The sequence below is a fragment of the Chiloscyllium plagiosum genome, chromosome 39 (assembly GCF_004010195.1).
Source record: "Chiloscyllium plagiosum isolate BGI_BamShark_2017 chromosome 39, ASM401019v2, whole genome shotgun sequence".
Taxonomy (NCBI): domain Eukaryota; kingdom Metazoa; phylum Chordata; class Chondrichthyes; order Orectolobiformes; family Hemiscylliidae; genus Chiloscyllium; species Chiloscyllium plagiosum.
Genome location: NC_057748.1, coordinates 9,051,916 through 9,069,463, shown reverse-complemented (window position 1 = coordinate 9,069,463; position 17,548 = coordinate 9,051,916). Strand labels below are relative to the sequence as shown.

The 17,548-nt window shown below is 44.4% G+C and overlaps 1 protein-coding gene across 1 annotated transcript in view; it reads left to right on the top strand.

Annotated features, from left to right (window-relative positions):
* Positions 1-4,171: 4,171 nt before the first annotated feature.
* Positions 4,172-17,548, top strand: part of LOC122542016 (proline-rich protein 12-like) — an 81,024-nt gene continuing 67,647 nt past the window's right edge. The window contains exon 1 of the mRNA XM_043679308.1: positions 4,172-4,559. Coding sequence (XP_043535243.1) covers positions 4,465-4,559 — 95 coding nt within the window. The 5' untranslated portion in view covers positions 4,172-4,464. The remainder of the gene's footprint in view (positions 4,560-17,548) is intronic.

Below are 17,548 nucleotides of genomic sequence, written 5' to 3'. Positions count from 1 at the left end.
TCCATCAACATCAAGTTGTGGTTGCCTCCAAACTCTTGTTCTTGGCCCACGCCAGAGATTGACTGCTCAGGATCTACCTAAATTCCCTGAAACCGTACCTCAGCAATAGTCAACATGAGGATGGCAGACAATTTTTAATTAAACCTGCCCTTTGAATCAGGTACATGTATGGTCCATTGAAGGCAATTCAATAGAACCAGGACTCCAGCTGACACTGTGGGCATCTCCCTTCTGTGAAATAAGTTAAACTTATCCATTACATCTTCTGGTGCAGTGTTAGTGTCCTGACCTCTGAGCCAGCAGACCTGGGTTCAAGCCTCAGAGGTGTATAATGACAGGCCTGAGGTTGATTAGAAATTATCTATGGAAAGGAATTGAGTGGGTCTGCAGAAATATGAAAACAAAAATTTGAGCAAGGTTATTCTGCAAACTAGGTCTCAGTACAAAACAGAACCACTTTACCTTGTGCTAGTTATTATGTTAGCATTTGACATACTTTATACAGTTCTGTAAGAGCTCTGTAATAAAATGGCTTTAACTTCACATCTTTTGTTTAATAAATTTCAATTTAAAAAGTCTCTTTTTTTTTCCAGTGCATGGATCATCATAGATTATCCCCAGTTTTCCCAAGTCAGTCTGTCAGTTACTCTTAATTATTCTTCTCTCATCAGTCTGGAGTGGCCTTAGGTATTAAATACAGTTAATGGTTTCATCTGGGTTTGGTAGCCATCCTGACTCAGAAAAGCATGGATTCAATCCCCACACCAGAAGTTTGAGCCATAAAGTATGAAGGAATGCTTTCTATTTGGTACTGAGGGAGTGCTGCATTTCTGGAGGTCATGTTTGACAGATTTCCAAACCTGCTCTAATATTGTTTGAAGAACAAAGACTGTTCTTTTCGTTATGGGCCAGCAATTGTCCCATTAGTTACCTGGTCACTGATTAATTTCTGTTTATGTGTAAACAGACTGCACTCGCCCGCTTGAGGAGGGGAAGGAAATCCATTGATTACAAACACTTTGAGACCTTCTGTGGTCTGGCCATAACATGAATGTAAATTAGCAAGTTTTGAGAAGATTTGTAGCTCAGGTTGAGGTTCTGGATGTAGGTTTGCTTGCTAAGCTGGAAGGTTCATCTCCAGATGTTTCGTCACCCTACTGGGTAACATGGTCAGCGGGCCTCTGGGCAAAGCACTGTTGATGATTCCTGCTTTATCAGTAATCATCAACAGTGCTTCAGCCGGAGACCTGCTGAAGATGTTACCTAGTATGGTGATGAAATGTCTGGAAATGAACCTTCCAGCTCAGCAAGCAAACCTACATCTATGAATGTAAATTATACATGGTGGAGGATCGGTTGGGTCAAGAACTACCCAACCTGTTCATCAAGGGGAGGCTGTGCCATTGTAACGTCACCAGGTTAATTCACAGGGGAAGTGGGTTTAAATTTCATCATGACCGCTGATAAAATTTGAATTCAGTAAAAAGCTGGTCTAATGATGACCATTGTCATTTGTGGGGAGGAAAACAACATCATCTGATTCACAAGTGGCATTCTCGGAAGGTGGATCCGGCTGATATGTGACTCCAGACCTACAGCAATGTAACTGACACTTAACTGTCCTCAGTAACCGGGGAGAGGCAATAACTAGTGACCTTGGTGACAGCCACATACCATAAATGAAGTAAAGCAAAGCCTGGGTCACACTCATAGAATCATACAATCGCAGTGTGGAAGCAAGCCATTCAGCCCAGCGGTTCCACGTATCTGAGAAACCTCCTACCCAGACCCACACGATCTCTGCAACCATGCATTTCCTATGGCTAATCCACCTAGCCTGCACAGCTCTGGGCAGTTTAGCATAGTCAATTCACCTAGTCCTTCTTTAGACTGTGGGAGATAACTCTGGAGTTTACAGGGATAGAGTGGGTCTGGTTGGATATGTGGGCCTAATGGGCTGAATGGCCTGCTTCCACACTGTAGCGATTATATGATTCTAGAGTGTGACCCAGGCTTTTATTTTCTTTGTTTATGGTATTTATTGCCTCTCCCCAATTGCTGAGGACAGTTAAACATCAGTTACATTGCTGTAAGCTTGAAGTCACATGTCTGTCACTGGAGGAAACCCACCCAGATACTGGGAGAATATGCAAACTCCTGGCTGCACAGTCAGAACTGGACATTTCCCACCCCTCCCCAAGCCCACACAATCTCACTACAGTGTATCCTCCAGCTAACACAACAAAGGCTACCACACTGTCCCCAGTCAAACACCTCCAGCACAGGGACAGTGTAGGGTTAGATACAGCATAAAACTCCCTCTGCTCTTTTAAACTGAAAGTAAGTACACCTTTGTCTACTCTTTTAATCTGAAAGTAAAGCTTCTGCTCTTGTGAGCTGAAAGTGAAGCTCTCTATATTGTGCCATCAAACACTTTCAGGGCAGGTACAGCATGGGGCTAGATACAGAGTAAAGTTTTTTAAACTGAAAGTAAAACTCTCCTGACACTGTACACATCAAACATTCCCAGGAAGGGATAACATGGTCTAAAGAAGAGAGTAAAGCCTCCTTTTACTCTTTTAGATAGAAAGTAAAAGTCCCTCAATGTTCTCTCCGTCAAACACTCCCAGGTCAGACACAGCACAGAATTAAATACAGCGTATTCTCTCTACTCTTTTATACTAAAGTTAGACTGAAACTAAAGTTTTCTACACTGTCCCCATCAAATGCTGTTAAGACAGGTATAATATTAGGTTAGACACAGAGTAAAGCTATCTCTAATCTTATCAAGTGAAATTAAAGCTCCCTCTGCACTGTCCTCATCAAACATTCCCAGGACAGCCATGGCATGGGGTTAGATTTAGAGTGAAGCTACCTCTACACTGTCCAGATCTAACACTGGGTTAAGAGTAATGCTTTCTCGACCCTGTCTCTAACAAACACTCTCAGGATAGGTATAGCACACAGATCAAATCCAGAGCTAAAGCTAAAAATGTAGCCCCACACAGTTCTGGTCACCCTGCTATAGGAAGGATATTATTCAATTGGAGAGGGTTCATAAAACATTTACCAGGATGTTGCTGGGACTGGAGGGACCGAGTTATAAAGATAGACTCTGACTTTTGTCATTGGTGTACAGGAAGTTGAGAGGTGACTTTATAGAGATTTATAAATCATGAAGGGCATAGATAAAATGAATAGCAAAGGCTTTTTTCTCTAGGGTGGGTGAGTTCAAAACTAGGGGACATATTTTTAATGTGAGAGGAGGAAGATTTGAAATGAACTTGAGGTGCAACTTTTACACAAGTATGGTTCATGTGGGATGAACTGCCAGAGGAAGTAGTAGATGCAAGTACAGTTACAAAATTTAAAAGATATTTGGGCGGGTTTAGGAATGATTTAGAAGGATATAGGCCAAACACAAGCAGGTGGGATTGGTTTAGTTTGGGAAACTTGGTCGGCACGGATGAATTGGATCGAAGGGACTGTTTCTGTGCTCTATGATTATGACCCAACAATGTGTTTAACATTTTACTTAATCATTTGCTTCAGTGTTCTGTGAGGTCGTTATGCTACATGGAAATGAGGAAGGGGGTCAGATGTGCAAACCTATTTCACACAGGCCCTGCTTGTCCACAGGACAGGTGGGGGACTGGTGGTCATTGCTGTGCTGCTCCCTCTGCTCCTCACAGATGAGTCTGTCAAAATGATCCTGACATAATGGATGCCAGACACCAGGTACTCCCATGCCATCAGGTTGAGAAACTGAATACAGCAGAACACAATGAGCACTTTGTGTATTTTAACATTAGAATCTGTCTCCATTCTATAATGCTTGAAATTTGTAAACGTTTCTGGACGATCAGATAGAATGGTTATTAAAAAGCACAACCTTTGGATTTGGTTTCAAATCCCATTTTTCCCTCTTCTGATTTGAATGACTATTTTTCTTTTGTTTCTTTGTCAACTTTTGACATGAATGCACGCATCTAAGAATTTTAAATTTGTGTGCCCATTCTGCTCTCTGTGTTTCCCAGTGAGGTTCTGGTTGAATTTTTTTGTGTCTGTCTGTCTGTCCCCTTTTACTGGTTTGAGAGCTCTGAGGATTATATGATCCTCCCACCCCCCCCTCCTCCCTCTTTCTCTCTGAAATGTATTCTGGGTATTGAGATCAGAGACAGGCAGAGAGAGAGAGAGAGAGCCTGAAAGATGGCCGAACCGTGAGTCCTCTTTTACAAGAAGTCTTTATATATACACATAAAAATATACACACACATTGCATGTTTTTTCTCCCCTGTGAACTGAAAGCAGATTAAGAAACCAACTCCACCAAAAATATAACAGCATCAGATCCAATCAGTCAGAAAGTGCAATCCAGGACTGTCTCGAAGGCTTGCAAGAAAAAAACCCGGGTTCCAACAATTTAAAAAGAGCCGAGAAAAACAACAACTTAAACTGAATTTAATGGATAGAAATTATCCCACTTCTGGATTTGGAGATCCCCTAGGTGCTGGGCAAGGATGGAGCTACGACAGATCACCGTCAGGAGTGAAAGCCAGGTAAAAAAAAAAGCCTCCGTTTAATTTCCACCCCCACCTTCTTCTCTCCCACCCCCCTCCCCAATATAAAGCCGGTGTATCTGAGCCTCTATAGGGAGTCGGAGGGAGTTACTCCTCTCTGCTGCACTTCCATTCGCAACTCGTCGGCTGCAAATATCGGCTACAATTTAGCAAAGTTAGCGAGCGATACAAAAGCGTTTCCTGCTTTTAAATGTAAAACGCAGTGTATACACACACACACACGCACAAAGAGTCGAATTAAGGGCCTTTTTAAATATGTAACCAGAAAAATCATACATGCTGGAAGAGAGTTAAATAAGGGGGGGGGGGGGAAACGGAGGGAATTGCAACAAATGTTCGATACAATGTCGCGCCAGAGAGCGAGTGGAAACTGATCAAAGCCAGCAGAGAAATTGACGCGAAATGCGATCGGGAAAGAATGGGATGTTATTGATATTAGAGCTCGGGGGCCCAGCTTTGCTCTCTCAGCCTTTCCCTCTTCCACATTTCCCCTCCCGTGAGCGTCCCGTGTTGAAAATGCAACGATTCCAACCCCCTCCCTCCACACACACATCCTCTCGTGTGCGTGTTTTGTTGCAAAGAAAAAAATGAATGTAGACATTTCTTTTGCCCTTCTCCACGACTAGGCCCCGTTGCAATCTCTGTGCTTGCAATGTGAAAGTCCAACCAGCCCACTTTCCCTCCCGCCCGCTTTTCAAAGGCTGCATTTGGAAGTGTACTTTACGCCGTTAACATTTTAGGGGGGGGATTGGGGGAAAGAATAAACGAACGCAAGTTGTAAAATTAAACATTGCAACCTTGCTGGTGCATTATTTAAAAAAAAAATAACCTGATGGGCGAGCATTGATATCCGAAGATAAAAGTGGGGGAGCTGCAATATTTATAAATCTGAATTGCTGCCTTTGTTGACGTTAACCCCACCCCCTTATGTTTGGGGGGGGGGGCGGGTTTGGGCAGAGGAAGATCCCACATTATTCTTATAAGTTTTTGGGATAGGTGATATGTTTCAGAAGGGGGCCTTGTATTTTTTCTCTCTCTAAGAAAGCCAGGTCAGGTGTGTACAAAGTTCGATCCTGTATCTGTGCTGAGATCGATGAGTTCAACTCGGGTTGTGAATTGACCTGAGGACCATTATGGGAAGGGGTTGGTGTGGGTGACAAGGTGGCGAATATCAGGTGGGATTTGTGTTCTTAATCACTTGGGAAGTGCCCCCACAGGGCAGTCAGATGAGGGCTGAGAAACACCAACACTGATACTTCCTAAGCCGAATAGTCTGCCTATATCAGTGACCACCCTCTGGTGTGAATGTGCAAGGGTATCATTGTGTTTGAAGTAGTTCAAAGAAGGTTCCCTTTTCTGGGTTATCCTCTGAATAAGGTTGGACTGGGCCTGTTCATTGAAGGTGAGGAGAATGAGAGGCCATCGTGTTGAAACCAGTTCAATCCTGAGGGAGCTGGACTGGGTGGATGCTGAGAAGATGTTTCCCCTTCTGAAGGAGACGAGAATGAGAGTTTTAGACACAGTTTGAAAACGAGATGTCTCGCTTTTGGGAGGGAGCTGAGGAGAATCTTTTTTCAGCCTGAGGGGAGATTGGTCTGTGGAATTTTCATGGGCATTGAGTAATGGTGGGGGGGGAGGGTGGGTCATGGTACCAGGACATGGACCGCAGTAACAGAAGAAGGCAGCTCACCACCACCACCTCAAGGGCAGTTAGGGACAGGCAACAAAGGCCAGCAATGCTCATGTCTGAATAAGAAAAAGGCAGGTTGACATCTGGATCAGCCGTGATCCAGCTGAATTATGGATGTGGCTCAAGGAGCTGATTGGCCTGTAGGTTAACTTGACCGATCCCTGGGATGTGGGGTGAGTGGGTAATGTAATACTCACTGGAGTTTTGAGGAAATTCCATTGAAATGTAGAAGATTCTGACAGGATAGGTGTAGAGAATAGAATCCTTGCAGTGTGGGAGCAGGCCATTTAGCTCCAAGATTCCTGATGAAGGACCCCTGCCTGAAATGTCGATTTTCCTAGCTCCTTGGATGCTGCCTGACCTGCTGTGCTTTTCCAGCACCACTCTAATCTTGACATTTGGCCCATCAGGTCCACACTGACCCTCCGAAGATGATCCCACCCAGAATCACTTCCCTACCCTATCCCTGCATTTCCATGGCTAACTCATCTAGCCTGCACATCTCTGGACACTGTGGGCAATTTAGCTTGGCCAATCCACTGACCTGCACATCTTTGGACTGTGGGAGGAAACCGGAGCACCCGGAGAAAGCCCACGCAGACACGGGGAGAATGTGCAAACTCCGCGCAGATAAACACCCAAGGGTGAAATCTAACCCCGGTATCTGACACTGTGAGGCAGCAGTGCTAACAGTGAGATACTGTGCTGCCCAAGGAGAGAATGTTATCCCTTGTGGTGGAGTCTGGAACAGGGGTAGTAGGGGGAGAATACAGTTTAAAATGAGGGGTTTCCCATCTAAGACAGAGGTATGCTTTTTTTTTCTCTTTCAGTCTATGGAATTTTCTTCCCAAGATAGCACTGGAGGCTGGGTCATCGAATGTATTCAAGGCTGAATTAGATGGATTGATTGACAAGGGAATTCAAGGTTATGTGGGGTTAGATTTGGAGAGTTGGGAAGGGTGTCAAAGATCAAGTCAGAAAGTGGATTTGAAGCCACACTCAGATCAATGGAGGATCTGGCTTGGGGTCTTCTCCAGCTCCTAAGCCCTGTGTTCCTATATGTTTCTAACAGAATTCCAATGAGACTCTGTCTTTGGGTGGGATTCTCTTCTCTATGTGCTGTCCCCTCTTTGAATCACTGCCATTTGGTGATGGGGGGGTGGGGAAGGGGAGGTTGAGTAGATTGGAGTTGAAGAGTATGAACCATTGGTACTGAAACAAACCACAACATTTACTATCTGAAACAGACAATGGGGAGTCAAGGTACTGCACTCGATAAGGTTCCTTCGAAGGTTTTGCGAGTAAATTTCTTTTGACAGCCCATGTAATGCCGTGAGAGTTCGGTTAAGATTGAGAGTAGAGATGATTTCACTTTGTTTGAGTAGTTTTGATTTGGGAAGGGTATTGGAAGCAGATTCAATGTAAGTTGCAAAAGGGAAGTGGATAAATATTTGAACCAGAAAAACTTGCAGAGCTCTGGGGGAAGTTTAAGGGAGTAGGACTGAGAGCCATCACAGGCAGAATGGTCACCTCCTACATTTGAATATCTGATTATTAGGGGTTGATTAGCTCAATTGGCTGCTTTGCGCTGCAGAGTGACACCCACAGCATGGATTCAATTCCTGCACTGGCTGAGGTTACCATGAAGGTCCATCTTTTTCAATCTGCGGGTTAACCCAGCAGCGGCCATCTTTTTCTAATGAGAGAGAGCAGTCTCTGGACTATGGCGAGATCACTTACATAATTCAACTTGTCAATGTCTTTTTTTTTAATCAACCTGCTTAGACATGTTATTACACACCCCTGGAGCAGATGGGACTTGAACCTGGACATTTTGGCTCAGAACTGGGGACAGTAACACTACCACTGCACCATAGGAGCCTTCAGTCGACTCTCCCTTTTAAAAGTAGACATGGGCTTAATTAGTCATTTTCTGAAATTGCCTATTTCAGAAATGTCTGTAAACGTTCCATGTTCAGGAAACCATCGACCTTTCACTAAGTTTTACACTGTTTTGGTGCAGTTAGGTTGCATGCAGAGTAAGGCACTGGGTACCAGCCAACTGCTGTTCAACGATAGAGGGATTCAGGTCTCAGCTGTGACCCAGGACATTTGGGTTCTCCGACAGCACCTCCTGGGCTGTGACTCTCACCGCTTAGAAGGATAGAGGACAGCTGGGGGACATGGCCATGCCATCGTCTGCAAGCTTCCTTCTAATTCTGAGCACATTGTGACCAAGATGACTCTCATCAAAAATGGTGGAGAATGGGCAATGTATAAAATCCCCTCAACTCAAGTTGTTTGCAGTTGAATGTTCTCTATCCAAACAGGATGGTGTGTATAAATGCTACATAATTACCCACATTATCCTCAATAAGTTATAGAATCATGGAGTCATACAGCACAGAAACAGGTCCTTTGGCTTTAACTAAACTTGTCCCATTTGCCTGTGTTTGGCCCATATCCTTTCCCATGTACCTGTCCAAATGTCTTTTAAATGTTTTGCCAGTGATTTCTGTTTTGTAGGGGACACTGGGATGAGACATATTTTCTCAGTAGACTTTGTAGCCCTTAACCCCACCCCAGTATTATTGCAGAGGGAGCACTGTCTTGGAGGAAGGCTGTTTTTTTTGGATGAGATGGATAAAAATTGTGAATTGATAATAAGAGTATCACACAATCCAAAGATCTGCAGGTTAAGTGAATTGGCCATGGTAAATTATCTGTAGCGTTCGGGGATGTGTAGGTTAGGTCCATTAGTCAGGGGTAAATGTAGAGTAATAGGGTAGGGAAGGGTTGGTGTGAACGTGTTGGGCTGGACTGTTGGGATTCTATGGTTCTATGGAAAAGGAAAACCCTAAGACATCAAACTAAACCAGCTCCCCCAATCTGAGCAATTGTAGATTCTAAATGATGAGAGCAGGTCTGGATGCATTAGTTATAAACAATAGCTTAAACAAAGTGCTAATGAATTCAAACAGAGGGCTGAAAGATATTTTAGATTTGCAATGCAGCTGAAACATATCACTTGGAATTCCCACGCCACGTGGTGCAAGTTGTGTCTTAGGAGACTGTGTGTGTAGCAGATATCGCTAAATGCTCAGTTCAAGCTCAGGATTTCTGAACCTGAAAGCCAACTACAGTGGAGAATCAGTGAGGATGGGAGTTTCCTCGGTCACACTTTATAATAGAATGGTAATCTCAGAGCTCGTGTATCACAAACCAGCCTATTAGTTAACTGAGCTAGCAGGAGTTGGGTGAAGAAATTAAGAAGTGAGATCTTGAGGAATGCAACCTCTGAATTACAGGCTACACGTTAATGTTGTTGGTGATCAATTCGTTCAGAAAGACTCAAATGTTACTTATTTATGGTTAAAGGATCTGAAGGAAGTTGATAATAGTTAATGCAATGAGTTCAGACCTGGAATGATTTTACTGAGCCTTCTTAAAAAAAATTATTTGTGGAATGTGGCTAGGCCAGCATTAATTGCCAATCTCTAGTTGCCCTGGAAGAAGGTGGTGGTGAGTTGCTTTCATGAACCACTGCAATCCTTAGGATGGAAGGTAAAACTGCCATTGTCTTACCAGACCCACAGGGTTGCTCTTTCGTTAAAGAGAGAAACAACTGGTGGTTAACATTGCCTCAGGCAAGGGAAGAGATTGAGAAGGTGGGACCTTCATGGTGACCTCAACTGGTGCAGGAATTGAACCCACGCTGTTGGTGTTACTATGCATTACAAACCATCCAGCTAACTGAGCTAACTTAGGGGTGTAGGGAAAGACATGGAAATTTTGGAGAGGAACATGCAGTTGGAATTGTTCCTCTACAGCTGTCACCCTTGTCCTCCAAAGTTCAGAAGGCTTGGTGAGTTACTGCTGCGCATCTTGCAGATGGTACACATTGCAAACACTGTGCCTCAATGGTGAAGAGAGTGAATGTTGAAGGTGGTGGATCGGGTGCCAATCAAATGGACTGTTTGTTCTGGGTACTGTGTTGTTAGAACTGCACCTATCTATGCAAGTGGGAAATATTTCATCACATTCCTAACTTAACGTCTTACAGATAGTGGACAGACAGTGAGCAGTGCTGCAGAATTCCTAGACTCTGACCTGTTCTTATAACCACAATATTGATATAGCTTGGTCCAGGTTAGTTTTTGGTCAATGCTAACTCCTAGGTTGTAAATAATGTGTGTTTTCCATGATGCTAATGCCTTTGACTACTAAGGGTAGATGGCTAGAGCTCTCTTGTTGGTGATGGTCATTATCAAGTGCTGTTGTGGCTCACATGTTAATTGTCACTTATCATCCCAAGCCTAATGCTGTCCAGGCATTGCTGCACATAGACACAGATTGCTTCAGTTTCTGAGGAATTTGGAATGGTGCTGAACATTGCACAATCATCCCCATTTCTGACCTTATGATCAGGGGGAGATCATTGAAGTAGTTGAAGATGATTGGACCTAGAATGCCCGAAACATCGATTCTCCTGCTGCTCGGATGCTGCTAGACCTGCTGTGCTTTCCCAGAAACACACTCTTGATACTAATCTCCAGCATCTGCAGTCCTCACTTTCTCCTAGGACACTATCCTGAGGAAACTCTGCAGGGACTCTTTGGGCCAAAATACTTGACTTCCAATAACCATAGCCACACTGGGTATGATTCCAACTAGTGGAGAGTTGTCTCCCTGATTCCAATTGACTTACTTTTACAAGGGCTGCTTGATACCACAATCTGTCAAATGCAACCTTGATATCCAGGGCAGTCACTCTTCACCTCTGGAATCAGCTCTTTTGTCCATAATTAAACCAATGAGGTCAGGAACTGAATGGCCCTGACAGAATCATAGTTGGTAGCATTGTTGATGACCCTTCCATCATTTCACTAATGATGGAGTGTTGTGCAATCCTCATTATAGAAGGGATGTGTTAGCACTGGAGAGGGTGCAGAGGAGATTTACCAGGATGTTACCTGGGCTAGAGAGTTTCAGTTATGAGGAGAGATTGGACAGACTGGGTATTGTTTTCGTTGAGTAGAGGAGATTGAGATGTATAAAATTATAAGGAGTGCAGATAGGAAGAAATCTTTCTCAATGACCAGGGGCATAGATTTAAGGTAAGGGGTAAAAGGTATAGAGGGCATGTGAGGGAAACATTTTTCACCTAGAAAGTGGTGGGAATTTGGAACAACCCTCTAACAGGATGATAGAGGCAGAAACCACCATAACTTTGAAGAACTATTCAGATAAGCACTTGAAGTGCTAAGGCATACAAGGTATGTGCCAAGTGCTGGAAAATGAAATTGGCATAGTCAGTTGGTTGATTTTGAATGGCACAGATGTGATGGGCTGAAGGGCCTTTTTCTGTGCTGTAGATCTCTATGACTCTGAGGAGACTGATGGGGTTGTCATTGGCCGGGTTGGATTTGTCCTTGCTGTTCATGCACAGGACATACCTGGGAAATCTTCCACATTGCACATGTAGGAACAGCTTGGTTAGAGGCACAGCAAGCTCAGGAGCGCAGGTCTTCAGTATTATGGCCAGAGTGATGTCAGGGCCCATAGCCTTTGCAGTATCCAACTGTTTCTTGATAACACGTGAAGTATTTTGAATCTCTTGAAAACTGGTATCTGTGATGCTGGGGACCTCAGGAGGAGATCAAGATGGATTATCCATTCAGCACTGTTGCTTAAGGTTTGTTGCAAATGGTTCCAGCCTTGTATTTTGGACTGATGTGCTGTGCTACCTCATCATTGAGGATAGGAATATTCGGGGAATATCCTTCTCCGTGTTAGTTGCTTAATTGTTCACCACCAGTGGATGTGGCTGGGCTGCAGAGTCTAGATCTGATCCATTGCTTGAGCATTAACACTGTCTATAGCAGATCCTTTCTTGGGGAAAAAAAAGTTGGGATGTGGGCAATGCTGCCATTAGTTTAGTCCCTAGTTCTCTTTGAGAAGATTGTGATGAATTGCTGTAGTCTGTGCCAGCAAAGGTCTTGTTAAAATTGTAACTTCATAATTTTGACATTGAAACGACAGCAAAATACTTCCAAATCAGGATGGTGTGAGATTTGGAATTAGCGTTGTTTCACCAGGAGCCTTTGGTGAGTTACTGTAGTGCATTTGTAGATGGTGCACACTGTAGTGCAGCAAGTGAACTTTGCTGTTGGTGGATGGGGTGCCAGTCAAGTGGGGGACTGCAATATCCTGTATGATGTCGAGCATTTTGGAAGTTAGTGGAGATTGTGCCTGAAATAATTCAATGACCAGGGGCATAGATTTAAGGTAAGGGGTAAAAGGTATAGAGGCCAGTATCCCCATCTCCAAGTTACCTTCGGAGTGAGCAGAACCTTTGACGCTCCTGTTGATATCTATCAGCCAGGGCTCCCTGATTAGACCAGGTTAACAGCCCCACTCAGGGAACTCATATTCTGTGAGGTTCATCCAGCTGTCCTCATTACAATCACTAAATCCTTCCCCTGGTGGGTCTGTGGACTTAGGCCAGTTCTGTTTTTTGTAGCTCCTACTGGGGTGTTTTATCACCAGGTCAGGTTTTTCCAACACTGCCTCTGTTACAGGTGGCAGGTAACACACAGTAGCTTGTTTCTTGTGCCTGGAATGTCTTGGAAGAAATTAATTCTCTTCTTCAGGTGGCAAAGGTGTCGAGGTGGCGACACCATCCATGGCCATCTCCACATTCCAAGGTAGTTCAGGACCATTACACATACCCGAACTTTATACATGACCGGACCTGACCTTGTGTCGACAATGCCTCTTACCCCTGCAGGGCCATTACTGTGGTTCCTACACCAAGCTTCATCCCCTGAAATAAACTGTCTCTCTCGCTTAGTGGAGCCTTATGTCCGGCATTGGTGTTCCTGATATCATTTCACCTACACCCCACCCCCCAACTCCAGTTCCAGGAAGATCCATTTTAACGTGGTCCAGAGTCTTCTCCACATTAACAACTATGCTGGCGCTATCCCTTTGGTTGCTTGATGGGTGGTCCTGTAATCAAACAGGAACCGGGACAGTTTGGTATCTAGTGAAGCTGTAGCTGTTTCTTTAAGACTGCCTTCAAAGGTTGGACTGCCCTTTCTGCCAACCATTGGATGATGGATGGTATGGAGCTGTCCTCATATGTCAGATACCATTGAACTTTAGGAAACCACTCAAATTCCCTGCTGGTACACAATGGCCTGTTATCTGTGACCAAAACTTCTGGGAGTCAATGTATTGCAAAAGAAACCCCTGGATGACCCTGGTGGAGTTCAGCCAGTATCTGATAGTGACCTGGGCTCGGGTCAATTACTCTTGCTCTCCATAATAATATGCCATCCTCTACTGTGATGTGGTTTCTCCGGGTCCAGAAGGGTTTCATTTCTGGTTGTGACAGGCCCTTGGTTTCCCTCATCACCACCAGCCGTTTAAGTTTTGCCAGGACTGGATCTTTCTGCATCCAAAGACTGATATTGTCAGCTGTGACTGGAAGTGTGTCCAGAAACTTTAAAGCCAGTATAGACTCTTCCAGTGGTGGTACCATCAGTGGTGCATCTGCCAGCGGGAGGCAGTTCAATGCATCCGCATTCGCTACTTGGCCTCCCAGACAATGTTCCAACTTGTAATTATACACACTTAGAATTTGCGCTCTCTGCAGAATTCAGCCTAAAGCTATGGGTGGCACTGCCTTGTCCCCTTTCAGTTAACCTAGCAAGGTTTGTGGTTCGTTATTATTACAAATTTACGTCCGTAAAGGTTTTGGTCGAACTTCCTGATTCCAAATATAACGGTCAAATCTTCCTTCTCTATCTGGGCTTATTAAAACTCTCTATTAGCCAAAGTCCTGGATGCATATGCTATTGGGCATTCCTCTCCGTTGGGCACCCTATGAACTAATACTATCCTGATGCCGTACAGAGAGGCATCGCATGTCAGGAACAGGTCTCACTTGGAACCATAGTGTGCCAACACTTTCGAGGATGATAGCTGTTTCTTCACTTCCCTGAAAGCTGTGGTTTGGCTCTGTGGCCATTTCCAAGGCTGATCCTTCATTAAGAGTTGAAGCAAAGGTGGCAGGATGGAGGCCAGGTTATGTATGAATTTTCCATAGTAATTCACCAGCCCAAGGAAAGAACTAAGCTCCGGTACAGATGTGGAAGCCAGGGGCACCTTTGATCGACTTCACATTATCTTACAACAGGTGTAACCTGGTTTTGTCAATCCTGTAGCCCAGGTATGTCATTTGGAGTGCCTAGAAAACACCACCTTCCCTTCTAAGGTGTATGTCTACCTGGGATGTACATCTAAGGACTATGTCCGAGTTCTCTAAGTGCTTGTTATTGGCCCGCCTGATAAATAGCATGTCATCCAGATAAACAGCAACCTGGGATAGACCTTGTAAAATGTTATCCATCGCCCACTGAAAAATTACACAGGCTGATGATGTCCTAAATGGCATGAATATTGGTATAAACTCTTGTAAGTGTTAATTCTGGAATACGTCTGGGAATCCTCATCGAGCTGCAATTGCAGGTACGCCTGGCTCATGTCCGGCTTTGTGAAGGACAGTCCCCCCTGCAAGCTTTGCATACAGATCCTCTACGTGAGGGATTGAGGTACTTATCCAGCTGCGAAATGCGGTTTACCGTTTGTTTAAAATCCTTGCAAAGGCAAACCGACCTGTCGGGATTCACAATGGGTATGACCAGTGCTGCCCATTCCACAAACTGGATTAGTGGTGCTGGAAGAGCACAGCAGTTCAGGCAGCATCCAAGGAGCTTCGAAATCGACGTTTCGGGCAAAAGCCCTTCATTAGGATGAAGGGCTTTTGCCCGAAACCTCGATTTCGAAGCTCCTTGGATGCTGCCTGAACTGCTGTGCTCTTCCAGCACCACTAATCCAGAATCTGGTTTCCAGCATCTGCAGTCATTGTTTTTACTTCATTCCACAAACTGGACTGGTTTGATGATTCCTTTGCTTTCCAGCCTTCCAATTTCTCCCTCTACTTTTGTTCATGAGGGAAATGGCACTGGGCGGGCCTTGCAAAATTGTGGAATCGCTTCCTGGTCAACACTCTAGGTGGCATTGGCTCCTTTTAATCGTCCATAGTCTTTCCTGAAAAGCCTCCAGATGTTTAATCAGGGCTTCACTCAGGCAGCCATTTCTAATTGAAAAATACTGAGTCAATCTAGGTGAACCTTTCGCAACCAATTTCATCCCATTAAGCTTGGGCCTGAACCTTTTACTACAATCAGTGGGAACTGAACCAGCTGCTTCTCATAAGAGACCAGATCTGAAGTTGTCCCCTTAACCTGTAAAGGTTCCTCAGTGGTTGAAACTTTATTGCTGGAACAGCACAGCAGGTCAGGCAGCATCCAGGGAACAGGAGATTCGACGTTTCGGGCACAGGCCCTTCTTCAGGAATCATCACAAGGTTCCTCAGTGGAGCTTATTGGTCTAGCTGAGGTCTTATGCAAACTTAAGGGTTGGGGTTCAGAGTGAATTTTGTTAAAGACTGGTTCTGCAATCACTGAAACAGCTGCGCTGGTATCGACCTCTATTAGAACCGGATGATCATTTAGCCGAATGTTTATTTTGATTGGTTCTGATTTGGATGTTGCTAAGCAATTTAACCAGATGTAGGTGGGGCTTTCCATGGGTGTACACTCTCATAGATAAGTGGAGCTTATTGGTCTAGCTGAGGTCTTATGCAAACTTAAGGGTTGGGGTTCAGAGTGAATTTTGTTAAAGACTGGTTCTGCAATCACTGAAACAGCTGCGCTGGTATCGACCTCTATTAGAACCGGATGATCATTTAGCCGAATGTTTATTTTGATTGGTTCTGATTTGGATGTTGCTAAGCAATTTAACCAGATGTAGGTGGGGCTTTCCATGGGTGTACACTCTCCTAGATACCAGCCTATGAGTTCTCTTATTCCATTTAGGTCTAGTGGGATTCTTTTATTGTCTCAAGTCAACTACAATGGCTTGCTGGCCTGGATCCTGCGGAAACTTTTAACCATTTGACCGAGGCTTGGCTTTGTTTTGGGGTTTTTCTGTGGGCTCTCCTAGAGTCCCTCTATTCGTGATATTGCCTGGTTGAGGCAATGCAATTGTCTTCACTCAAGTAGTGTTCCCTAAGCTCAGTCAGACTGGCGAGGGTGTCCACTTCCAATTGAACACCTTGGAACTTATACGCTGAACTTGCTGCATTTTCCAGTGATAATGCCAGTTATAGTGCCTGTGTGAAGTCTAGTTAGACTTCAGCTAGTAGGTGGTTTTGCATGGTTATACCACTAATCCCACATACCAAACGCGCTCTCAGATCTTATTAAGGGTTAAACCAAAGTCATATGCCTCTTCCAGTCATTTTAACCTCGTCAAAAATCCCGGTATGGATTCCCCAGTTGTTGAATTGCCGAGTAAAACTGATAGCGTCTCAGAATTAAAGGAAGCTTGGGGTTGTAATATTCCTTACCTAAGTCTGTCAACTCTTCAAAGGTTTTAGTAACTGGTGCCTCAGGGAAAGTTAATCTTCTAGTAACAGAAAAAGCTGCAAGTCCACAAGCTGTCAGGAGAATTACTTGTTGCTTTTCATCTGCTCAGTCTTTGACAGCAAGATCAAACTTCCCAAATAATTGCATAATGCCAGAAGTGCTCTTCCCAACTCAAACATGACAGTTGCGAGCCAATTTCTTCAGGAGCATTCTTTTCTCTCATTACCATCTCACTGCATTGCCATCACATTCCTGTCAAGAATTACTTGTTTCACCAGAGGCTGAGTCATGGATCAAAGAATCATAGAATTCCTACAGTGTGGAGGCAGGCCATTCAGCCCATTGAGTCCACAATGATCCTCTGAATCCCACCCAGACCCACTTAGCCTGTACATCCCAGGGCCTTCCTGAAGAAGGGCTCATGCCCGAAACGTCGATTCTCCTGCTCCTTGGATGCTCCCTGACCTGCTGCGCTTTTCCAGCAACACATTTTCAACACATGTTTGGAGTCAGTTAATACTAAATGTCGAGATTCTTGACCTCTTCAAGTCATTGTATTCTCATGGCTGCTCCAGTTGCACCAGGGCATCACTATTGTCTTACTGCATCTGGGCATGGAGTGTTTCACTGGGAATGGTGCTGAACACTGCATACTCCCAAGCAAATGTTCCACTTCTGACCTCATGAAAGAGGAGCAGCTAAGATGGTAGGGCCCAGGGGTTAAGGTGACTGACAATCCAACAACCAGAGTCCTATTCCTTTTTGGATAGGTAGGATTC